At 30.7% G+C, this 22,014-nt stretch overlaps 1 protein-coding gene and 1 long non-coding RNA gene across 10 annotated transcripts in view; one reads left to right on the forward strand and one right to left on the reverse strand.

Annotated features, from left to right (window-relative positions):
• LOC139517241 (zinc finger protein 32-like) overlaps window positions 1–6,715 on the reverse strand; it is a 66,883-nt gene extending 60,168 nt beyond the window's left edge. The window contains exon 1 of one of the 3 annotated variants that reach the window (XM_071308071.1): window positions 6,359–6,715. In XM_071308071.1, the coding sequence (XP_071164172.1) occupies window positions 6,359–6,417 (59 nt within the window). In that variant the 5' untranslated portion in view covers window positions 6,418–6,715. Of the gene's footprint in view, window positions 1–427; window positions 569–2,334; window positions 2,438–6,358 lie in introns of those variants that run through there. The other 2 variants (XM_071308073.1, XM_071308074.1) reach the window with 2 other exon arrangements.
• LOC139517242 (uncharacterized) overlaps window positions 1–13,773 on the forward strand; it is a 94,375-nt gene extending 80,602 nt beyond the window's left edge. For 5 of the 7 annotated variants that reach the window (XR_011663119.1, XR_011663116.1, XR_011663118.1 and 2 more), the window contains 2 exons: window positions 3,771–3,854; window positions 10,345–10,419. This is a non-coding gene — a long non-coding RNA (uncharacterized lncRNA). Of the gene's footprint in view, window positions 1–3,770; window positions 4,008–10,344; window positions 10,490–11,317 lie in introns of those variants that run through there. The other 2 variants (XR_011663120.1, XR_011663114.1) reach the window with 2 other exon arrangements.
• Window positions 13,774–22,014: the final 8,241 nt, after the last annotated feature.

Raw genomic sequence — 22,014 nt, forward strand, 5'->3', positions numbered from 1 at the left:
TCTTATGTAGACGAAACGCGCGTCTGGCGTACTAAATTATAATCCTGGTACCTTTGATAACTTTTTTATTTAGATCTGTTGTGTGATTGAAGTTTCGTCTGTGAATACTCTTTATCTATTTTAATTCAATACTCAAAGCCAGGACTACTAAATAAATTATATTCAAGAACATACGCAAAAGTCATATCGAGTGGGTTTTTTTAGGGACCAAAATATAAGTCTTATTTAAAACTCATCGAGAATCAGACTAAATAAACTCATCATAAATACCAGGTTAGAAATTTCGTTTTTGCACTAGACGCGCGTTTCGTCTACAAAAGACTCATCAGTAATGATATAACAAAATATATCAGAATCTTGTTAATATTAAGCATTCAGATGACGACATTTATTATGTTCCGTTTTATAAACGTTCAATTCTTCCTACCTTCTAACCACTGTTTTATCAACATAAATGACAGTCAGCTGCGCAATTTATGTTTAAATTTAGTAACAGGTAATTCTGGAGTTTTTCAAAATGTAAGTGATTTCCTGACAAACATTTTAAACATTCCGCTTGCTATTCATTTTTAAAAATGATAATAAAATACTAGTTTTTCTAACAGTTTTTAAAATTATACCTTTTTCCCAATATTTATGTATGTTTTGATGTGCGCATGTGTCAGATATTTCCAGGACTACATTGTAATAGTATACACTTTTGGTTATAAATACATACCCTTTAAATGTGTTTTACACAATGACGTAGATTTTATTTTAAAGAAATATAATCCTTTATCACTAAACTGACGACACAGTTATACGCCTCTGTCATTACGTGATCGAATTCATGGTGGAGTATGTTAAGAATATTTAACTGCAACTTTATTAAATCCCCAAATACCATAAACCATATTTCTTATTAAATAATTGTCGAAAACATATTTACGCCTTACATCTTTGATATTTAATAAAGAAAATCAGGAACATGAGGATACCAAAATTGTTAAAAATGATGCGCTTATTTAAAAACAACTATTAGAAACGAGACTTTTAAAATATAATGTTATGAAAAAAAAACGTAGACGTCAAACCATCTTTTTCAATGATAACAGTAAATGTTTATTTTTGTTCCACATATATCGTTTTAACGCTACTAATACACAAAACAACAAATTACCCAGCGAGAGGTTTTTGAAACTGCAATCTGTAGTGAAATCCAAAAAATTTGAAAATTTAAAAATGACCTATTACATATTTTGCAAACAATATTCATTATAATGATTAATTGTTGTTTGCTTTTCGTCCAGTTGCAAATTTTTTATGCATGTTCAGGAAGAAGACAAAATAAAAATCAATACAATAGGTACATGTAGGTCTTGCAAACTGGAGCCAACGAGATAAAATGTGTGAAATTTAATATGTCACTGGAAAATTTAAGTATATTGAAAAGGATCAGAATTCTAGCCTCGGAACAGGGTCAATAGGCCTCAATCGGAATCCATAGATAAGGAGCATATACAAATACTGACCTCACGTGTGTTTTAGATCTTTTTGTGAACTGTTTTTATCTTTTATTTGAAAGTATTTAATGATTTTTATGGATGAAAGTATAGGATTCCGACACAGAAAAAAGTATCGTACTTGTAACAGTCAAATAAATCCGGGTGAAAATAAATCCATAAAAACGCTTCAAACGCACGAAATATACTTTGTGTTATTTTCATTTAAAATCGCTAGACTATACCTTTATACTGAAATGTTAAACATATTACGTAATGCTCATTCACATGCCGTTGTAATATCATCTTAAACTGTTATTGTATGTCTGAAAACTGTCGCGTCCTCCCCCCATAAAATAAAATAAAATAAAATGCAACAAGAATCATAACACGAAAATCAATAAAATGGTTTCATGTAGTAAACATTTCAATAACTTAATTAAATACATCTAGTGCGATTAGTTCTTTTATACTTGCATGGGCGTTTCCATGGCCATTCTCCAATTCTATTATGATAGAAAATGCAAAACATCCTTAATTGTTGGGTTCATTGGTGTGTTATTTTAGGCATTCTAAATAACAAAGCATTTTTTGTTAATATTGTGTGTCTGGGTGGCTGGCTCGCAACATTTAAATTTTACACCAGAGTTCATTCTTGCAAATTAATTTGAAACTAAAATGTATATCTTATATATAACATTAACAGATAGACAAGTAAAGAGACATGTTCCTATTAACATGAAAATATTGTATCCACACAAAAAAAAGTACTTTATTTTGTCCGAAAATAAACAAAAAGGTAGAAAGGGGACATCTATTGTCTTACATTGTGTAAATGTTGTAGTCATCTTACCTTTTAATCATTTTTGGTTGCATAAACTATCAAACACAAATGGCCAGAACCTGCCCTATTTTTTTGTTTAAATATAGTTATACAGGTATTTCCTGGGCTTCTTCAAAAGTGGATAAGTGTGTGATTTCCTGATTGACTTTCTAAACCATTCAGATGACTGTTTCAATTTTGAACATTAATCTGAAATACTTTTTAATATGATTTATAAAAAAAAGAAATCTTTACTAGTTATTTAGTGGGATCTCCGTTGCAATGTTTTTACTTGCTTTAGTATGCGCATGCCTGAAATATTTCTAGGACTATTGATAAATAAAATACAAATATGGGCATACAAACCCTTTAAATATGTCAAGTATCTAGACGTTCGTTTTATTTAAAGAGGAGATAATCTTCAATCATTGAACTGCCGACAATAATATACAATTTTTTAATGTGAGCTTTCAAAATGTTAAATCAGATCTCTTAAAATTTACCTTCATTGTATCTATCATTTGCACTGTTTTATTGATAAAAAAAACTGCAACTAAACATACTATATATGTTATAGTATTCTCATACGTACCAATTTATACACATTTTTACTTTACATTTTATTTTCATTATTTGTAAGACTGTTCAGCAAAACAAAGCAAAAAAATATACTAGTACTTAGCGTTTAGTTTTCACGTTGTAAACTTTAATACAACTTTATCAACTGCAAAAGTAAATTTGAAAGTAATAAGTTATAACGTCCAAACTTTACTAAAAATATTGCTAAATCTTACGCATTCTTATTTTCTATCCGATGTTTCTTTAAAGATTTGACATGTAATAAATAGAAGCAGACAGATTCAAGAAAGTGAACGACATGATTTCCTCTAATTAAGTAGAGAAAATACTATGCTACAATTACGGCATCAAAGTACCTATTGTTATTTTTTAGTGTAGTCCCTCATACTTAATGTCGAATGTGGTTCTATATGATATATTGTAATAAGAGAACAACAAGAAAAAGAAACAAACAACGCACAAAAAATATCAACATGTCAATATAAGACCCTAAATTAATAATGAATTAATCAAGTAACCGGATAGCATGATAAAAAAAAACGCCTCCAGAACATTTGTGTTAAAAGTCAGCGTTCTAGCCGACTGAGCAAATAAATAACTTGCCTATATCAACCGATTGCGACAGTCCAAGTATCTACTATGCAAGAGAACAATTCGGTCACTATTCCCCCAATATGACTGTTACTGCACATACTCAGGATGGAAGGCTAGAAATCCTCTTTTATTACCAAAAGGAATGTGTTAGGAAGTTACGCGTCAAATGCAACCAAGAATCTAATATGCAAGGGAAGAAATCCCACTACAAAACGCATATATATATTCCTATCGCCCGTAAATTGACATGATAAGTAAAAACAATTGTAAGACTTTTGTTTTTGTTTTTGTAGGTTAAATATACCTTGTCATATGGTTGAATTTATCATGAGGAATTAATACATAACGCACAACAATACACAGTTAGAGCTAAAATTGTAAGTAATAGAAAAGGGGCGAAAAATACCAGAGGAACAGTCAAACTCATAAATTGAAAATAAACTGAAAACGCCATTGCTAAAACTGAAAAAGAGTACAACATAGAAAACTAAAGACTGATCAACACGAACCCACCAAAAACTGGGGACATTGTAAGTAAATAAGCATATGTGACAACTAAATATTTGTTAGTCACACTATCAGTAACCATCAATGCTAACGTAGAAAGTTCTGACAAATTTGTGTACCAGTAATTTACCGATGTTCAGAATCTCAGAAATTGATTAAGAAGACAAATTAATGTAATACAATTGAATGTAGCAGTTTTTTCAGTACATTATAATTTACTCAATGTCAATACAATGAGCATGACATTTGTTATGTCCTTTCACGATTTCAATTATGCTGGTAAATACAAACAAACTCTTTCTTATTTATAACATGTGTTACTTATTTAATGTTCTACTAAGACTTAAATTCTCCTGTGCTCTATTTCAACTGACAAAATAAAGAACATTACTTAAAGCGCTGCAGAACGTTTGGTAAAATTGTAAATTTAGTACCATTTCAGGTAATTGAATATTCACTCTTTAAATATTTAAGTTTGTCTCTCTTGTGACGATAGTTTTGACATGATAAAGCAATTCTCGACGGCTTATGTCTTGTCTTCGTCGTCCAGTCTGTGGGAAAAGGTTTAATCAGACATTAATAACTATGTCAAACCTTCTTCGAATTATATCGCCGCGATATAACCTTTTTGTGCTAATGTGGCGTAAAGCAACCAACAATCAATCAATCAATCTTCGAATTATACGACACTTGGAAGGAATCTACTCCATGACGAAAAGCCAGAATACAGAGCAAAATGTGAAATAGTTTGCTTCATTTTCCCGCATTTTAATAATTTTAAATGGTTCTGTTTTAATAGTTAACATGTAATTAAAGTCTGGGGTGAAAGCTTTTAAACCATTTATAACCTTTTAAAACCTACATATGAATTTTGACAGTAACTTGAATTAGATTAGTAATGACTTCCACAGCTTCATTTTGAAAACGGTTTCGGTTTATTTTTTTACTTTTGCTTATTTAACTGATTGATTGATATGTTGTTGCAGTAACATTTAAATACCGCTTGGGTTTAAGTTTTTTGGACAGAAATTACTTCATTTTACTTGTGTTATTGATTTTTCGAAACTTGTGCATAAACTTCGTCACTGAGACTGAGACCTGAAGCTAAATTTTCTATTCTTTTTTCCGTATTTTACCGAATAAAGATTGATTTTTTAGCATTTAGATACAGTTTTTGGTTAAAGTGTTTTACACAACAATAACATTTTCAAATACTCATGGAACTTTATGAAACATCGACAGAATATTCGTCAAGGTAAAACTATCGATACCGATTGAAGGCAAATGTTGATGACATTTTCATTTTTTTTATCAAAACGAACTTATTCTTTTCTTCGTGTTTCCCTCTGGCCAATGTTTTACTGTTTTATTTCATAAATGACGTTTGATTTTCGCCTTTTTTTCCTTTTCCTTTTAATAAGGATGCTGGTATTATTTTTGTGCAGCCAACATAACATTCTACGAAGGCAACAGCATTTGAAGACGAGACAGGGATCTGTGAAACATCTTACGTTTTATTATCTGTCTTTTTATAATTTTGATAACCTAAATTAATCAGAAAATTTTAAACTTTTGTTTTTGCGTTTCTTGGAGTCAAATCAAGAAAATCACGCCAATATTTTGTGTACATTTTCAAAAGTACATGTAAACTTCAATCATACAGTTATGATTACCTAAAAGCGTTTTACAATATACGCAAAATGTAAAATAACAAAAAAAACAAACTCTTAGAATAATTCTGAACGGAAAGTCCCCTTGCAAATTGAAAAATCAAAAAGCTCATTACACGAACGACTTACTAACTGCATTCTATTTAGAAATATAGAATGAAATTACGAATAGAAAAAGTAATCGAAATTCTTTGAAATAACTTTTGACTGTCCCTCTGGTATTTTTCGTCCCTCTTTTGAATAATAAATATCTGGAACTTTAAGACAGAACCTGTCGTAATTTATTTTTGTTGTATTTTTGTTGTTATTATTTTTTATGAGCGCCCATAAAAGAGTTCATACATTTATATATATATATTTTTTTTTTTTTTTTTACGTTGTCGCTTTATTATTATTTGTTTGCCTCATTGAAATTTTTTATTAAATGATATGTTGTATTAATTTATTGCTTGGGGTTTCTTTTTTGCTGAGATAAAGTTGTTTATTATTTATACTGCGATTAACGGATATTTTTCATATTCAATGGAGATACATGTATATTCAAAATTCGAAACAGTGATAGTGTATTAAATTATTTTATCATACAATTATAGCTAAAAAATTGCATAAGATAATTATAGTGCACAAATAAAAAGCTCTATAAAATACATATGTTGTAAACGTCTAGCGAATGCAGGTATAAGAAAACAAATAGTTGAGCCTACCTCTTGATTTTGAAACTGCTAAATTGGTTTTCTTCTCTGTGTTTAACTAAGATCCTCATGGCTGTTGCGACGTTGACCAACCCCAACCCAAAGTCCACGTCCTCAAATTATACGTCTTTTAAAGATTTTGTTTGAATTAGTTGCAATAGTTAATCCACAAAATCATGCGTTTGCAATATAAGGGGAAAAGCAAAAACCTAAAGTGTTAAGAAAAATTTGCAACTTTTTAAAATCAATCGAACAGGTTTTTAATAATTTTTAACTTATTCAAGTAAAACTGTAATTTTTAAAAACAAATATTATCTAGTAGATATTTAAATTTCCTATCTGCGAGTTAAGTCTTCCTAGGAAATAATCAAGGAAGTTAAATATAACTGGTTCTATTAAAAGTAACGGGAATACTTCCTATCTAAATACCTGGAAGTTATTATCTATACCTGAATTGAACTTATATTATAGGACACCGGGACTAAGCTAGTATACATACATTAGCTGACTGCCAATTTATTAACCATTATTTATATTAAGAATTCGATTTTTTATTGTCGACGAGAAAACGCTTTTTACAGTTGTTTTGCATTCCTTAGAATATTAGATGTGTTTGAACTTTTTGAAAAAAGACTTTCGTTTTTGAATTTTAGTTGGAGTATTTTTGTTATTTTATTTTTGATAGCTGTTTTTCGTTTACAGCCGCATGAAAGAGTTTAAAAGATAAATTGAATGCTCATATGTTAACAGCTAGACCGTGTTTGGGGTTAATTTTGCAAGCGATTTTAGTCCACATTTATACAAACTCAACTTTTTCTACTTCTTATTTAAAGACATTGTCTGAATTTATTTATTATAAACCGATAGCCTCATCTTTTATCAAATACGTCGAACACAAAAAATTTGAAGTACTTAAAACTTTGAAGACCCTCAAAAACGAAAATGACAGAACTCATAGAACTCATAGAACCGGAAGGTCACTATTTTGCGAGGTGAACTTTGCCCATAGAAAATTGTGAGATAAATTAAAATACACCTCCACAATTTGCAGTAAAAATGCAACACATATATCAGAATCACTGGCTTCTGAGTAAACTGTAATTTTTACAAAACGACAGTTCAACAACAGAGTCCCTTTCAAAGTTTATATAAATAAAGGCAACAGTAGTATACCGCTGTTCAAAACTCATAAATCCATGGACAAAAAACATATATATATATAAAACCGATGTCAAAATGGGAATTATTACCAGTTATACAATTTGAGGTTGAGGATAAAGTTCTAATATGCCTTGATGTAATTGATCCTGTATTATATTTAAAACTGCTAGCGTGATACAAAATATACAAAATGTCGAACTTATTATATATTAATTTAATATACCATATGTGCACTTCGAAAAAATATTTTCGTTAGTAGTGTTTGAAAGCGATAACCTCATTCATTTTGTGATTTAGATTGACAATAATTTTGTAACACACATATTGCTTAAATTACAAATATTTAAACATGTCTTGTATAAATCTAATTTTCATAAAAACAACATGTACACACTAATCTTATCAAATCATTCAATGGATCAATCTTGATAAAAACCTAATATAAAGTGAGAAATAGGGTTAAAAGTCCTGACCAGGAAGCGAACACCAACAAAGGTGATCATTTTATTACTTTTTTATGTATTCATTATTGTTCATATAAAGCAATATACCTCTCCTCGGTTCGATCACCTTTCTTATCCGCGTGTTAAGTCTTTCCAGGAAATAGTAAAGGAAGTCATGTCTCAGTCATTACAGACGAACGGACGTGTTTTTTCAGTTCCACTGTACCCGCAATCTACAATGTTGGCCAATTGATCGATGGCTAAACGACATATTATTTATATTGACAGAAACCAATCAACGTTTTATAGTCTGCATAATGTATAGATGTAAATGTCAGTGTCAGCATACACTCCTAAACCCATTATGGATCGGGGAATGCTATACCGTCTGATTTCTGAAGGCATGTATCCCTGTAGTGATGTTAGATAATAATGGACCACCATTACAATTTTTCACGACATAGGTCCTGATAACTCTTGCTGTCATCATTATTATTTTTTCCTTACACTTATAGACTGGTACTTCATCATCGTGGTTGGCGGGTTACCCACCCGATATATCTGGCCTGGGAAATAGCCGTTGTGAAGACGATCGAAAAAAGTAAAAACAATAAAACAACATACGCATAACCAAAATAGCGGTCTCCTTTCCGACGAACTGTGACAATATTTAATTGCTCACAATACGCCCTAAGGCAGATCGTGCAAAGACTTTATAGTAAGTCAATGTCATAAAACATCCCCTAGTAGTAGAAGTAATATCTATCTCCCTGTCTGTCCGTCTTTCTCTCTCTCTCTCTCTCATTGCATTTTGTTTTGTCTTTTATTTAGTTCCGTTAAATATATAATATCAATATATAACAGTCTTTTAAAAAAAAAAAATTTAAAAGAGAAGCAAAAATCCTTATATTTGAAGTATGCATTTTAAGATACCTCATATATGCATGAGCCGGAAAGAAATTGTTTAAAACTTACGGGTTCCTGTAACAAGAGAAGGCTATAAGAACCCGGTAGCAATGCATGGACGGTTTCAATTGATATTTTATGACATATCAGCTCTAATTCCTTTTCCTGGTTTCGTTATACGTTTTGTTTTTTTCGGTTAAACTTGATATTCAAAGTTTTTATTAGGCTTTGAACGATCAAACATAAGGCCTTGTGCTTCACTTAAAAGACAGCGTAGGAAACATTCTTGAATATTGAGGTATGCGTTTTAAGATACCTCATACAGGCATGAGCCGGAAAGAAATTGTTTTCAATTTACGGGTTCCTGTAACAAAAGAATGCCATAAAACCCGGTAGTAATGTCAATTGATATATAGTGACATATCAGCTCTGATTCCTTTTCCTGGTTTCGCTATACGTTTGGTTCGTTCTGGTGAAATATGCTTTTCAAAGTTTGTATAGGATTTGTAATTTCAAACATATGTAAAGGCCTTATGCTTCACTCAAGACACATACATTTTGAAAGTTGGTATCTGCTGTATTAAAATTGATATGCAAACGCAAGGCAATTAATGTTTATAAAATCTTGTTTAGTTTTCATTTCAATAAAATATCACTGCCTATTTAAAAAAAATATTTCTTTATGTGTCAATATATAGGATTTATTAGTCTTCAACATTAAGATTTCTTGAATAGATCATTATTAAATTCTGAGAAACATACTTTCGAAACACGTGTTTGCAGAGACCAATTAATTTAAGTACTAGTAACTTGTATTTCTGTAGTATCATATTTATATAGCACATCAACCGAAGACCGTAAACACTATTGAATGGTATTTTTGTTCTTACTAGTTGGGATAGACAAAAGTATTAAAATATCCTATTTGTTGTCAATCATCTACAATCCTTCTCGGAGTTGTTCATCAGGGTCAAATTTGAAAGAAAAAAAATCATATAGTATGAAAAACGAATATTGAGTGAAAGAATACCGTCAATAAACCTACGTGTAATAAACACTTATCAAAATACCTTTTCATGAAATGAAAAACCCATGAACGATATCAGATGTTCGACCACACAAATCAAATTGACGACGCTCGAACCAAGAAATCTCTGAAAACAAAACATTCTATAAAATTGAATACTACAAACAATAAAGGTAGCTAACTATGGGAGATAATGTCCAATGATTAACACTGTAATACGTGATCCTCGTTTTAAAATGGTAAAAATAATATGACGTGCTAAATGTTTGTGGACGCTCGTCAGTCAGTCCCCCTTCACTAAAACACTGTTATTTGATTGGTAACCGAAGGGATTGACTCATCAGATGAGTAGTGAGCACAAATACAAAAGACAAAATCAAAATACCCTCAAATAGTAATGCAGTTACTGATTTAAACAAAATAAATGTTCTGTAGAAATATAAAGTATTCTAAAATTACAGATAAACAGACTACAACAGAGTTGGACAGAAACATTACCAGTATATTAATGAAGAAAAGAGAGAAAAGAAAAAAGATGAACAACTATTTGCGAAGATGACAGAAGTAACATATGCAACGTAAGAAGAAAACGCAGTAAAAGCATCTGTAAATATTTCAAGATTATTTTAAATCAAAATTCTAGAACACTCTGATTTTGCTTAGTACAAACAGTGACACTTAGAGAACATCATCTATTCCAGTTTTGAATATATTACTCCTTCTGTGGTATTACTGTGTGGATTGGATCGATATGTTCATCATTGGATATAATTGCTTTGAAAAAATGATCTGTTGGATTTAACCATTATTGGCGGAAAACATTATAGGATTAAACACATTTTTTCTAGAGGTTATTGATGTGTAAACCGGGGCGGTTAACTCACAAACTGAATAAAAGTCCTTCCTTTATGTCAAGTTTGTGAGTTAGAGACCCGGTTTACACATCAATAACCTCTAGAAAAAATGTGTTTAATCCTTATAATTCTTCGGCCAAACATACGCGATTATTAATTTACATTATTACTTTGATGGCTACTACATGTACCATCAGAAGCACAATGGCATGTCGTAACTAAGGAGTACGCCGCCATCTTGACTTTCTATAAAAACTTAAATGTTTGATAAATGCAACAGAATCTAAAGTGAACTAGCACCTACCTCAAGAACTTCATTTTAATTAGAAACTATCCGAATTTGAAGCGTACAAGTAACGAAATAATCTTCCGTCTGAAAGTTTTCAATCGTATGACGTCGTATTTCGCCATGACGTGAGTTCGTCAAATCATTCGTGAAATTTCCCGGAATTTTATTTAAATTTTATTTTTATTTATTTTCGAAGCTTTAGTGCATTTATTTTATTTCTTTTCTTTTGGTTATATATGCATTATAATATAAACAACTGTTATGCAATTGTTTTATAATCTCAACTTGCAGAGAATTCAAGTATCCCTGCAAGAATGTGTATCGCGCATGAATAGATTACAAAAGTAGTTTCGGAAACATGGTTTATCGAAGTGTAAACCATGAGAAAAACTCTACTTGACCAATCCAATTCAAGTATTTATAGATATGCAAATGATATAAGAATTATCATCAGTTGACAATCTGTTGGTGATATATAATAATACTATTGGATATAACAAACTTGGATTATAAAGGATCAACAAACTACTAAAAGTATACAGTTAATAAAGACATATAGATTGTTATGTAACATATCAGAATGAGATTTATCTGAGTGTTTGGTAGAAGGAGACATAATGCCGGAGTTCGCTTTGAAAGTGGTTTAAAATTTTAGCTCGTATCATGTTAAATTGAAAAAATCAAGAGTATCAACTTAACATGCGATTATTGAATTTCAAAGAGAAAAAAATACAAAAAAGGAAGAGAACAATAATCAAGTTTTCAGGAAGATAGGAAGTCAACCAAAATTGATAACTGAAAGAGAACGTTCGTGAAAAAGAAAATTCAATTTAAAAGAATTAAAAATGCAAAAGGAAAGGGAACACAATAAATAAAGTACAAGCAGTAACATTAACCAAGTGAACAAATCAAATAAATGGAATAACATCAAAATGTACCATAATCACTGACATCAGATAACAAGATTTTATTCTGCAGTTCACATATATTTTTTGGCTCATTGTCTCTTCTTTTACAAAAACTCATAAAAAAACAAACATATATGTTTGCAAAGCCAGAGAAAATTATAAGAACTTTACAGTGGGAGATAGATCTTATGTAGTAGTCGATTTAGAAACTCTTTGAACCAGTTAGAGAAGAACAGAGGTCTTCCAGAAACAACTAAGAGAAAGTAAAAAATAATATTCCGAAACTTGTGTAGTATTTGAAAGAGAAAAAGAACGTTAGTTTGAAAGATGGTACAGAATTTAAAAAAAAAACAGTGATATAATTATGAGACTTTAATACAGCATATAATTGCGGAGCTTAAAAACTGCATTCAAATTGATATTCAAATCAATTTTTCTTAGCATCCTATTGAAATTTTTGACATTTATAGCCGATAGATTATGCTTCAACGCATGAAATTACAAATAAAAGGCAAACAAAAAACACATGATACGTCGTCAATCGCAAAGTCGTAGTTATTGTTAATATGTCAAAGACGCAAACGAAATGATTTTGTTGTTGATAGTACATACATTATAGTAATTATGTACTTTTTCGATACAGTACAAATCAAAATATAAATACATAGGTAAATAAGATGAATACAACACTAAAAAAAGTTTTTCCAAACTTGTTTCTGAATCCCATATTTGAACATTGTAATACTTTATTCTTGTAATTTTTATCAATAAAAAATGTTTAAACTGGAAGCGCCTAAAGCCAAAAATCCGAAAGCTAACGTGAGGGTACCCAAATTCCACGTATTTTGACAGTTTTTTAACCTAATTTTATTTATGCTTCAGACAAAAGTTTTCATTGTGTATTTATTATGTAGATGTATTATTATTTACTATATGGTTTCACCAATTTAATTTTGAATTCATATGGAATCATAGAAAAATTGGTCTGCACTGACCTCCAAACCAGTCTTATAACAGAGCTTTTGTTTCTTCAAATATTTCGAACAATTGGATATTAGTCCATGCTTACTCTTCATTATTTAAGAAATACTTGTAAGTAATTGTATTTGCTAATTTTAAACAGATGACGTTTTGATGGTGTCGCATGGCCACGTTTCCGTACATTTTGCTTTTTTAGTAAACACCTCATCTGTTGATAAATACTGTAAACGTTTTGTGAATATCTAAATATTTTTACCTATGTTGAAAGACGTGCATAGTATCAAATTATAAAAATACAAATTGTTTAGTCTCTATGAAATCTTGTAAGATTTCAGCTGCAATTTTTCTAAATAGGTGCAATTTGGGTACTCGGTGCAAAAAGAGGGACGAAAGATACCAGAGGGAGAGTCAAACTCATATATAGAAAATAAACTGACAACACAACGCCATGGTTAAAAATAAAAAGACAAACAGACAAATAATAGTACAAATAATAGTACAAATAATAGTACAGAAGACACAACATAGTAAAACTAAAGACTAAGCAACAAGAACCCCACCAAAAACTTGTGGTGATCACAGTTGCTCCGGAAGGGTAAGCAGATCATGCTCCACATGTGGCACCCGTCGGTAGATGCATACATACCGAGTCATGCCAAGGAGCATACGCTCAAAAGTAAAATAAGGGTACAGAGAAAAATAACTGTAAAATAATTAAAAAGATTAACATCTCCAGTACCTATATTCTATAAGTAAAGACCATATTGTATTTATGAAGTTGACTCTGACTACTTATCTATTATGATGTCCTGAAAACATTGCATTTTGTACATCAGAAATAAAGATTATTAAAAACTTTTGAAGTTTATGTCGTGTAGCACATACGTCTGGTTATCACACTTCCAATAGAGAGCTATTCTGTTTTGACATTTACTTTCATCGATGTGGCCATAATAATAAATTGATCGTTTACAAAATTTTGAATTTTTCGAAATACTTAGGATCTTCTAACTCTGGAATATAATAGTATTAAGTGTATTTGTCAAGACCTCTTGTAATTATGGTTCCTCAATGCTTTTTAACTTCGTACATTTTTATCACTAATATACGACACTAGCGTCAGGCATACACAATTTTGAGTCTGGTAGCTATGATGAGTTAAGTATTAAGGTGTAAATAAGCTTCTCAGGGAACTTTCAGTTAGCCAAAATTTAAACATCACGTTGCTAGATATTGTAGATCTTTCATGTGTTCCAAATATTTAGAAACCTAACCACAGAGTTACTATTGCTGTGAGTCATACAATGTCAGCAATTTATTAACAATGTAGCCGAGTATTATAGACTATCTAAGCCCATTAACAAAGACATACTCTGTCATTGTCTCTATGCTAACTATAATGTGTGAATCAATCAGATATATGGACGGTATATTTTTTAGGAATATTTTAGCTTCTAGTATTTGTGATGCACTGGTCAAATTTTTCATTTAAGTTGGGCGGTCTTATACTACTAGTATGCAATCAAATCAGGATTGAAATTCTTTGTCTGGAACTTTTCAACAAGATATTAAGTAGTTGAGTATTAAGCAATATAATTCAAGTGTATATAATTATGAATCTAAAGATGCAAAAATGTTACACTTTTTTTTCAGGTAAGGTTGAAGGTTTTTACCTATTAAAACGTTTAAACCCGTTGCATTTTTTTTTGCACCTGTTCTTAGTCAGGAACCTGATGTGCAGTGGTTGTCGTTTGTTGATGCGGTTAATAAGTGTTTCTTGTTCCTCGTTTTTATATAGATTATACGGTTGGTTTTCCTGTTTGAATGGTTTTACACTAGTCATTTTAGGGCCCTATATAGCTTGCTGTTCGGTGTGAACCAAGGCTCCGTGTGGAAGACCGTACTTTGACCTATTATAAATGGCTTATTTTTACAATTTGATAAATGGATGAAGAGTTGTCTCATTGGCAATCATACCAAATCTTCATATTTCTGTATAGAAAGGTTTCCCGGGTTTTTCTTTTAATTTTTGTCCAATCAAAACTTTTGCAAGTAGCTTCGTTTACATAAGACTTATCAGTGAGCTCAGATCAAAAAAGTTATTAAACCAAACAAGTACAAAGTTGAAAAGCATTGAGGACCCAAAATTCCAAAATGTTTTGCCAAAAACGGCTAAGGTAATCTATGCATGGGATAAGAAAATCCTTAGTATTTCGAAAATTCATACTTTTGTTAACAGGAAATTTATAAAATGACCATATAATTGATATTCATGTCAACACCAAAGTGCTGACTACTGGGCTGGTGGAAAGGTATAAGACGATACCAAAAAAACGTGTATCTTAATTCAAAAATACAATTATAAAACCTCTGAAATGTCAAAGAAAACTGAAGTAAAACTCAAGTTTTGCATGATAAGTACGGAAGAAAAAGAAGTTTTCAACCAGGTGAAATTGTAATGCCTTTTTTTACCGACACTTGGTAATTGCACTGAAAGGTATGTATTGTGTCTTACACCATTGACAGTGGCGAGAATTAAATCAAAAATACTCATTGGCAATGCAAGAAAAATGTATATCATATCAAAATATCATTCTCTATTATGAGAGACAAAATTAATGTAAAATTATACCAATTGTAAATTGCAATGCTGTTGATTTGTTTCCTGACACATACAGTAAAACAACTAACGATTATGATGATGTAAAATGAATGGGAATCTGAAACGATGAATCAACGCCCGTATCGAGTTATGCCATAAAAGCCTAATATCTTAAATAAAGAAATTGATTATAATCTAGAAAATGATATGATTTAGTAAATTTAGCAAAGTATTAGCGAATGAAGCATCCTTTGTCATTTTATTTGCCAACTTTAAAGGTTCGTTACACATTTCAGGAAAATCAATACCATATTCAAATTTCATGTTTAGGATTGATGATGGCACGGATCATATCGGAAAGGCAACATTTGCATATACATTTGACCTTTGAATAGATAATTTGAAAATTCCTATGACAGTCTATTTTGTTTCGTTAATGGTTATTAACAATATAAAATCATGTAAATGGGTATGCTTTCACATTACGGAGACATCAGTCTTTTGATTTGGTTCGTGGCCTTGTTAGTCATTTCATCTTGGTTTCTCGTTTTTTGTAAAGGAGTTGTTAGTTTATCTTCGGATTTTGAATGTTTCTTTGGTATCTTTAATATCTTATTCATTAAATTCTCAAAGATTTGAATGGGTTTTCCGACTGCATTAATGATATCATTATTTGCAATAATACTTGGTACTTGGGAACACCATATATCGAATTCTTAATTATCTTAGCAATTGAATTTCTGATGGTCAAATAAGAGACTCATAAAACAATTCATTAAATAAGTAGAAGCAATTGCTGATTTCAAGTTGTTTCTCTGTAAAAAGAAGAAACTCATGAGCTTAAGAGAATGTATCATTAATTCAATATTATTTTGACAAAATATTGTAGTTTTAAAAAGTTTTCATTGCGATCAATCTTTTTTTCTTCAAAGGTGGATTGTGATATATGCTAGTGCATTTTTGTGTATAGTAATATATACTATACTTTTACTGATTGTTTGATCGATATTGATAAATTGGTCACGCTTCACTGGTTGGTTACATGTCATTTTGCACGTAGTGCTGACAACAATATTATGAGATGCAGCAAATTTTGGGAGATTTCAACCATAACAAATGTCTATATATATAAAAAAGAAGATGTGGTATGATTGCAAATGAGACAACTGTCCACAAGCGACCAAAATGACACAGACATTAACAACTATAGGTCACCGTACGGCCTTCAACAATGAGAAAAGCCCATACCACATAGTCAGCTATAAAAGGTCCCGATATGACAATGTAAAACAATTCAAACGAGAAAACTAACTTTTTGTATAAAAAAATTAACGAAAAACAAATATGTAACACATTAACAAACGACAACCACTGAATAACAAGCTCCCGACTTGGGACAGGCACATACATAGCTGCAATAAGCTGTGACATTATGTATTTCTTTCCGTGATGAGACTCTGTGTCGATAGAAGTGTGTAGTTAATTGTAAATGATACGGTAAGATCGTGAAGATTATACTTTGAAAAGGAAATGTTATAAAATGATGATTAACCAAAAACCGACAAACTGCAACTAAAACCACGACCTTATGAGACTTAAACAATAACATGCAAAAACGTTTTAATGGCAGTGCTTCCTTATGTTGTAAATTTATCATTTTACATGTGATATGAAACAAGTGATTCCTTTTTTGTTTATTATGATCAAAAGGGAAATAAAATTTTGAGAATAAAAACATTGAAAGCGAAACGCCATATAATAAATAAGCAGTTGTTTTATAAATCTGTCCTTGTCATTATTGACTGACCTTCATCTGAAAATGCATTTATAGACAATTATTATAACAAAATCGTGCAATCAGTGGTTTGTGGCTTTCAAAAAAGACGGCAAAAGAAATGTCCAAATATATATAATACTCATGCTGTCATGTGAATTTTAACTTGTCCTGAAAACCATAAAATCTCAATCAAATAGTAGAGCGGAAAAAAAAGAGATTCGATGGTTTGCAAGGTTTGTTAACAATTGTTTTAATGGAAAAGAAAGAATATGGTACACCGTTTATCCATGCCATATAAATCGTAGACGTATTGGACAAAACCAGAAGCAAGAAACGATGTATTGCTGCTGTTTATCAAGTGACAGTGCGGCCTTCAGTACAAAACAACAGCTCACAAATTACTGTTAAGACTTTCCGATGAAACATTTTGATCAACATTCGTTGTTAGTTTGATCACGCATTATATACATTGAAAAACAAAGATTTTATGTAATTTCTACAAAATAAGAATTCATTTTGCAAAATCATCAAACAAATAATGTACTGTCATAAATTTTTTGATAAACTCATTGATACAAAATAAAGTAGGCATATAGTTGAAAAGCTTAATTGATTGAAATTTAAAGGAAAATTAAGAAGAATCGAGGGAGATACAAAGAAGATCTTTTGTCGGTTTACGATGACAATATCACGGTCAAAAGAAAGAACGCAAATATGCAGTGCTTTAAAAAAATTTGTATCATACTTGGCATATAGTGTAGAATATTTTCTATTGATAAAGACTGTTCGTTCACCTTGAGATGTCTTTTTGTAACTTTCGTCGTTGATTTGTTATACCATTATCATTTACACAAGATCTCTATTCGTTCATAACAATCCACAAAAAAGATCACAGAACAATTTAGAAAAAAACAACCATACCAGAAAAGGAAACGAGCGTAGGTACTCTGGAAGTGTAAAGAGGTATATGGTCTACTGCTGACATCTGATAAAGTATAGACTATATTCTACCATGATTCAACTTGTATGTTTAAATTGTACATCTCAATACTTCAGAACTTATTTGTTATAAATCTGTGTTCCCTTTTTATAAGTGAAACTTATAGCAAATACCGAAAATTCAACGTCAATAATTAATTATTACCGCTGCAATATATCATTCCGTATCTGGACAAGTTGTCAAATTAGTTTATAATGGTCTACTCAAGGTCCGTTATCAACACCAAATTCCTGTATTGATCAAGAACACTAAGTTTTATGCAACCATAGCCACCTATTAAGTTCCTGATTTGAGAAAGGAAAATTTGACAAGGTTAATCTTGTTTGGTGAGTACTCAACCTTTCCTCTTTTATCTCGATCAGCGGGATAACATATTATTAAAAATCCCACAAGAAAATGTGTCAAGAAGATGCCGCTTATTTAATTGTAATTTATGCGATGTCTTAGATAAATTTGCGCACAGAATTCCAGTAAAAAATTAAATATGAATTGTGTTCAAGTTTAAACTTTTCTAAAACTTTTATTACGATATAAAAATAATGATAAGATTTTAAATCAATTTAATGAGAAAAAAACAATATTAATACTAAGTCGTTTGTTAGTATTCGATTAAGTAATACTTTTGCAGACTATCGATTACGCATTTATAAAAAGTGTTCATTTTGGACGCGAAATTTACTGAATACGTTTTATTGTCACATATCTCACATTTTCATTTTGACTTTGTACTTATGGAGTTTTATTTTTTTTATTTAAGGAGATGGTGTGGCTTGGTAGAAATATAAACTAAATTTTGTGAACGATATCAAAATGCAAGGATACATCATGGCCTAAAACGAGTGCGGGATAATATCATATGTCAAATTAACTAATAATGAACGTTTATGATTGATGTTAAAATAGAATAAAATATCAAAATGAACAAATTAGACATGTTTTTACAATGGCATTGTCATTTTCGACTTATGAGTTTGACTATCGCTTTGTAATCATCAGCATCTATTATAAATCAAATACGGTTATAAGAATCGAATTGTTTCACCTTTCGTCATATCGGCATTGTTTATAAATGAGTATACGGTATGGGTTTTGCTAACTGTTAAGGGTCGTTTGGATAGTATTGGCAATAAGAAAATGACTAAACCAAATCAGGAATATGACAGTTGTCCATTCGTTTAATGTGTTTGGTCTTTTGATTTTGTCATTTGATAAGGGACTTTCCGTTTTGAATTTTCCTCGCAGTTCAGTATTTTTTCTGCCACATCAACTTTCGTTATATTGATCCAGCTAGTTCGGGACTAGATCATCTTTGGTCAAATAAAACCATTATGAATCAAAATAGAAGTTTTTATATGGAAGTACACCATATGTGCAAGAGCTAAGAGTAGAATGACAGTAGACCGTTTTTTTTAAAGGCGTCTTATAGCAATAAAGTTGAAAAATAAATGTGTGGCGGTGTGTGTTCACATCTCTAGTAGAAGTTCCACGGTCTGCTAATTTGTGTTTTTATCTTTTCTTGCCATATAGTCAATATATACATGTATTAAATAATATCAGATTATTACATGGCATTTTTCATATAGCATATATTATCTGCCCTAGGTTCAATATCAGCCCAAGAGCCGCATGGCTCGAGGGCTGATATTGACCGAGGGCTGATAATACATGCGATATGAAAAATGACATGTTATGATCTTTTTATCATATGTTTCAACAATGGAGAAACATGTTTTAATATGGACGAATCAACACAAATATACATAATGAACACTGTTTGGAAAAGTCAACTTTTTTAAAGTAACTTTCTAAATTATGTTTGAAACTTTTAAAAATGCATCTATTTAATAACTTGTTTGTTAGTTAGTTTGTTAGGTTTTTTTTTGTTTATTTGGGTTTTTTTTTATATTATTTTACACTATATACTTTCCAGTATCCAAATAATTGTTTTGTACACTACTTTGTAATGTTTTTCATAGAAAACGTAGCATGGAGGTGTATTTTCCGGAATTTGCCGAGTATCACCGGAATGCCATGCGATAACGTTACGGAAAGGCATGTGATAACAATCGAAGCATGTGATAAACTTTTAATATCAGCCCGCTAAGCACCAATTCGAAAAAAATATGGAATTTACGTTAATTTAATGCTATTATCATACAGTAAAAATCATACGTTATTTAGTCTAAGTATATGATAAAAGATTTTATTGTATTTCTGGTCATATCAAACGTTGTTTCACTTTTTATGTATCAATCAAAAGTAGACTATACTGCCTAGTATGTAAGATCTATTATAGCGGTGTTACTACGTGAAAATAAGAGTGGGATCTAAATAAAGGAAACGGCTTCTTAAACTAGAAAATAGTCCGTTTCTAGATATTTCGTTTGTTTTGTAGCAGTTCAGAATTTTCGTTGTTTTCCTCTTTTTATATTATTTGATTTGATTTGATTCCTTCGGTTTTGGTTTGGGACCCGGATTTGTTTTAGTTAAATCGATTTATGATTATTGAACAGCGGTATACTACTGTCGCCTCTATATGATAACCATTTCAATGATCATCGAATAGCTGAATTATCAATAGCTGAATTAACAACCCAAAAAATCCATGAGGCCGATTTAGTTTGGAAGGTTAGAAGAGTTCATTGTTACAAGAAATTTTAGGCTTCAATTGAGGTATAGTAGTTAAAATTGATAATTTTTATGTAACGTTAAGTAAAATAGTTGCATTCTTAAGACAGATAAGCATTGTTTCCAATAAATAAAAGTAGGTGAAATGAGTATGCACGACCGTAAATCATAACATTGTCTTTTATATTGTTCACAGTTTTGTAGTTTTAAGGTTACGTTTTATCAAACAAAAGAAACTATAAAATATCTGATTCCTCTTTAAATATCCGGATTAAATTTGTCCTTATAGTTCCTGTATAAATCATGTATTCAAAATGTCAGATGAAATATTGTTTCCGGGTTATTAGAAACAATCGATTTTTTCCCCGATTTTCTATGATTTAATTCAAACGTATACGCAAAAAATCTTCTTAAAACCCAAGGATAATAAACGATGATTTTTACGTGTTATTTTCAACTATTTTTAGATGCATACTACTCCACATATAGAACTACTTTAAAAATGTTTTATAGTTTATGAAGTTCAAAAGTAACTGTACTTGCAAATTTCGTTCACAAATTATTTTTAGAAGGCATTTGTACCAGATTTGATTTTTACGACAAACATTTTTCTGAAGCTGGATAATCGATAGACAATTTAAGATATTATAATTCCATGAGGTATTTAGGCAACTAAACTCTTTTCAACATTCGACGCTCCACTATATGATGTACCTTCTTGTTTAAGTAACTGATTTTTAGAGATGTAATCTTATTAAACAAGAGTGTTTGCGCCTTCAAACATGTTTAAGCCTTTTTATTACTCATTAGTCGAAGAAACCCTCATAAGTTTGATCTAAACAATTGAGGAAATGTCATAAGCATCACGTTTCACAAATGAAAATAAAATCTAATTGACCAATAACCTACGCTGATGAGGTACATTAACCTGGACAATTAAATAGACATGAAAATGGACAACGCAACTTTTTTTGGAACTAAACCCTTACTTTTTAATGTTGATAAGTAAAAGAATAAACCTTGTGTTCATGAGGGAATATTAAGCTTCTCAATGATCAAAATAAGCGTTTGTCAAACTGCTATATGACCAGT

This window comes from Mytilus edulis, chromosome 3, assembly GCF_963676685.1.
Source record: "Mytilus edulis chromosome 3, xbMytEdul2.2, whole genome shotgun sequence".
Taxonomy (NCBI): Eukaryota; Metazoa; Mollusca; class Bivalvia; order Mytilida; family Mytilidae; genus Mytilus; species Mytilus edulis.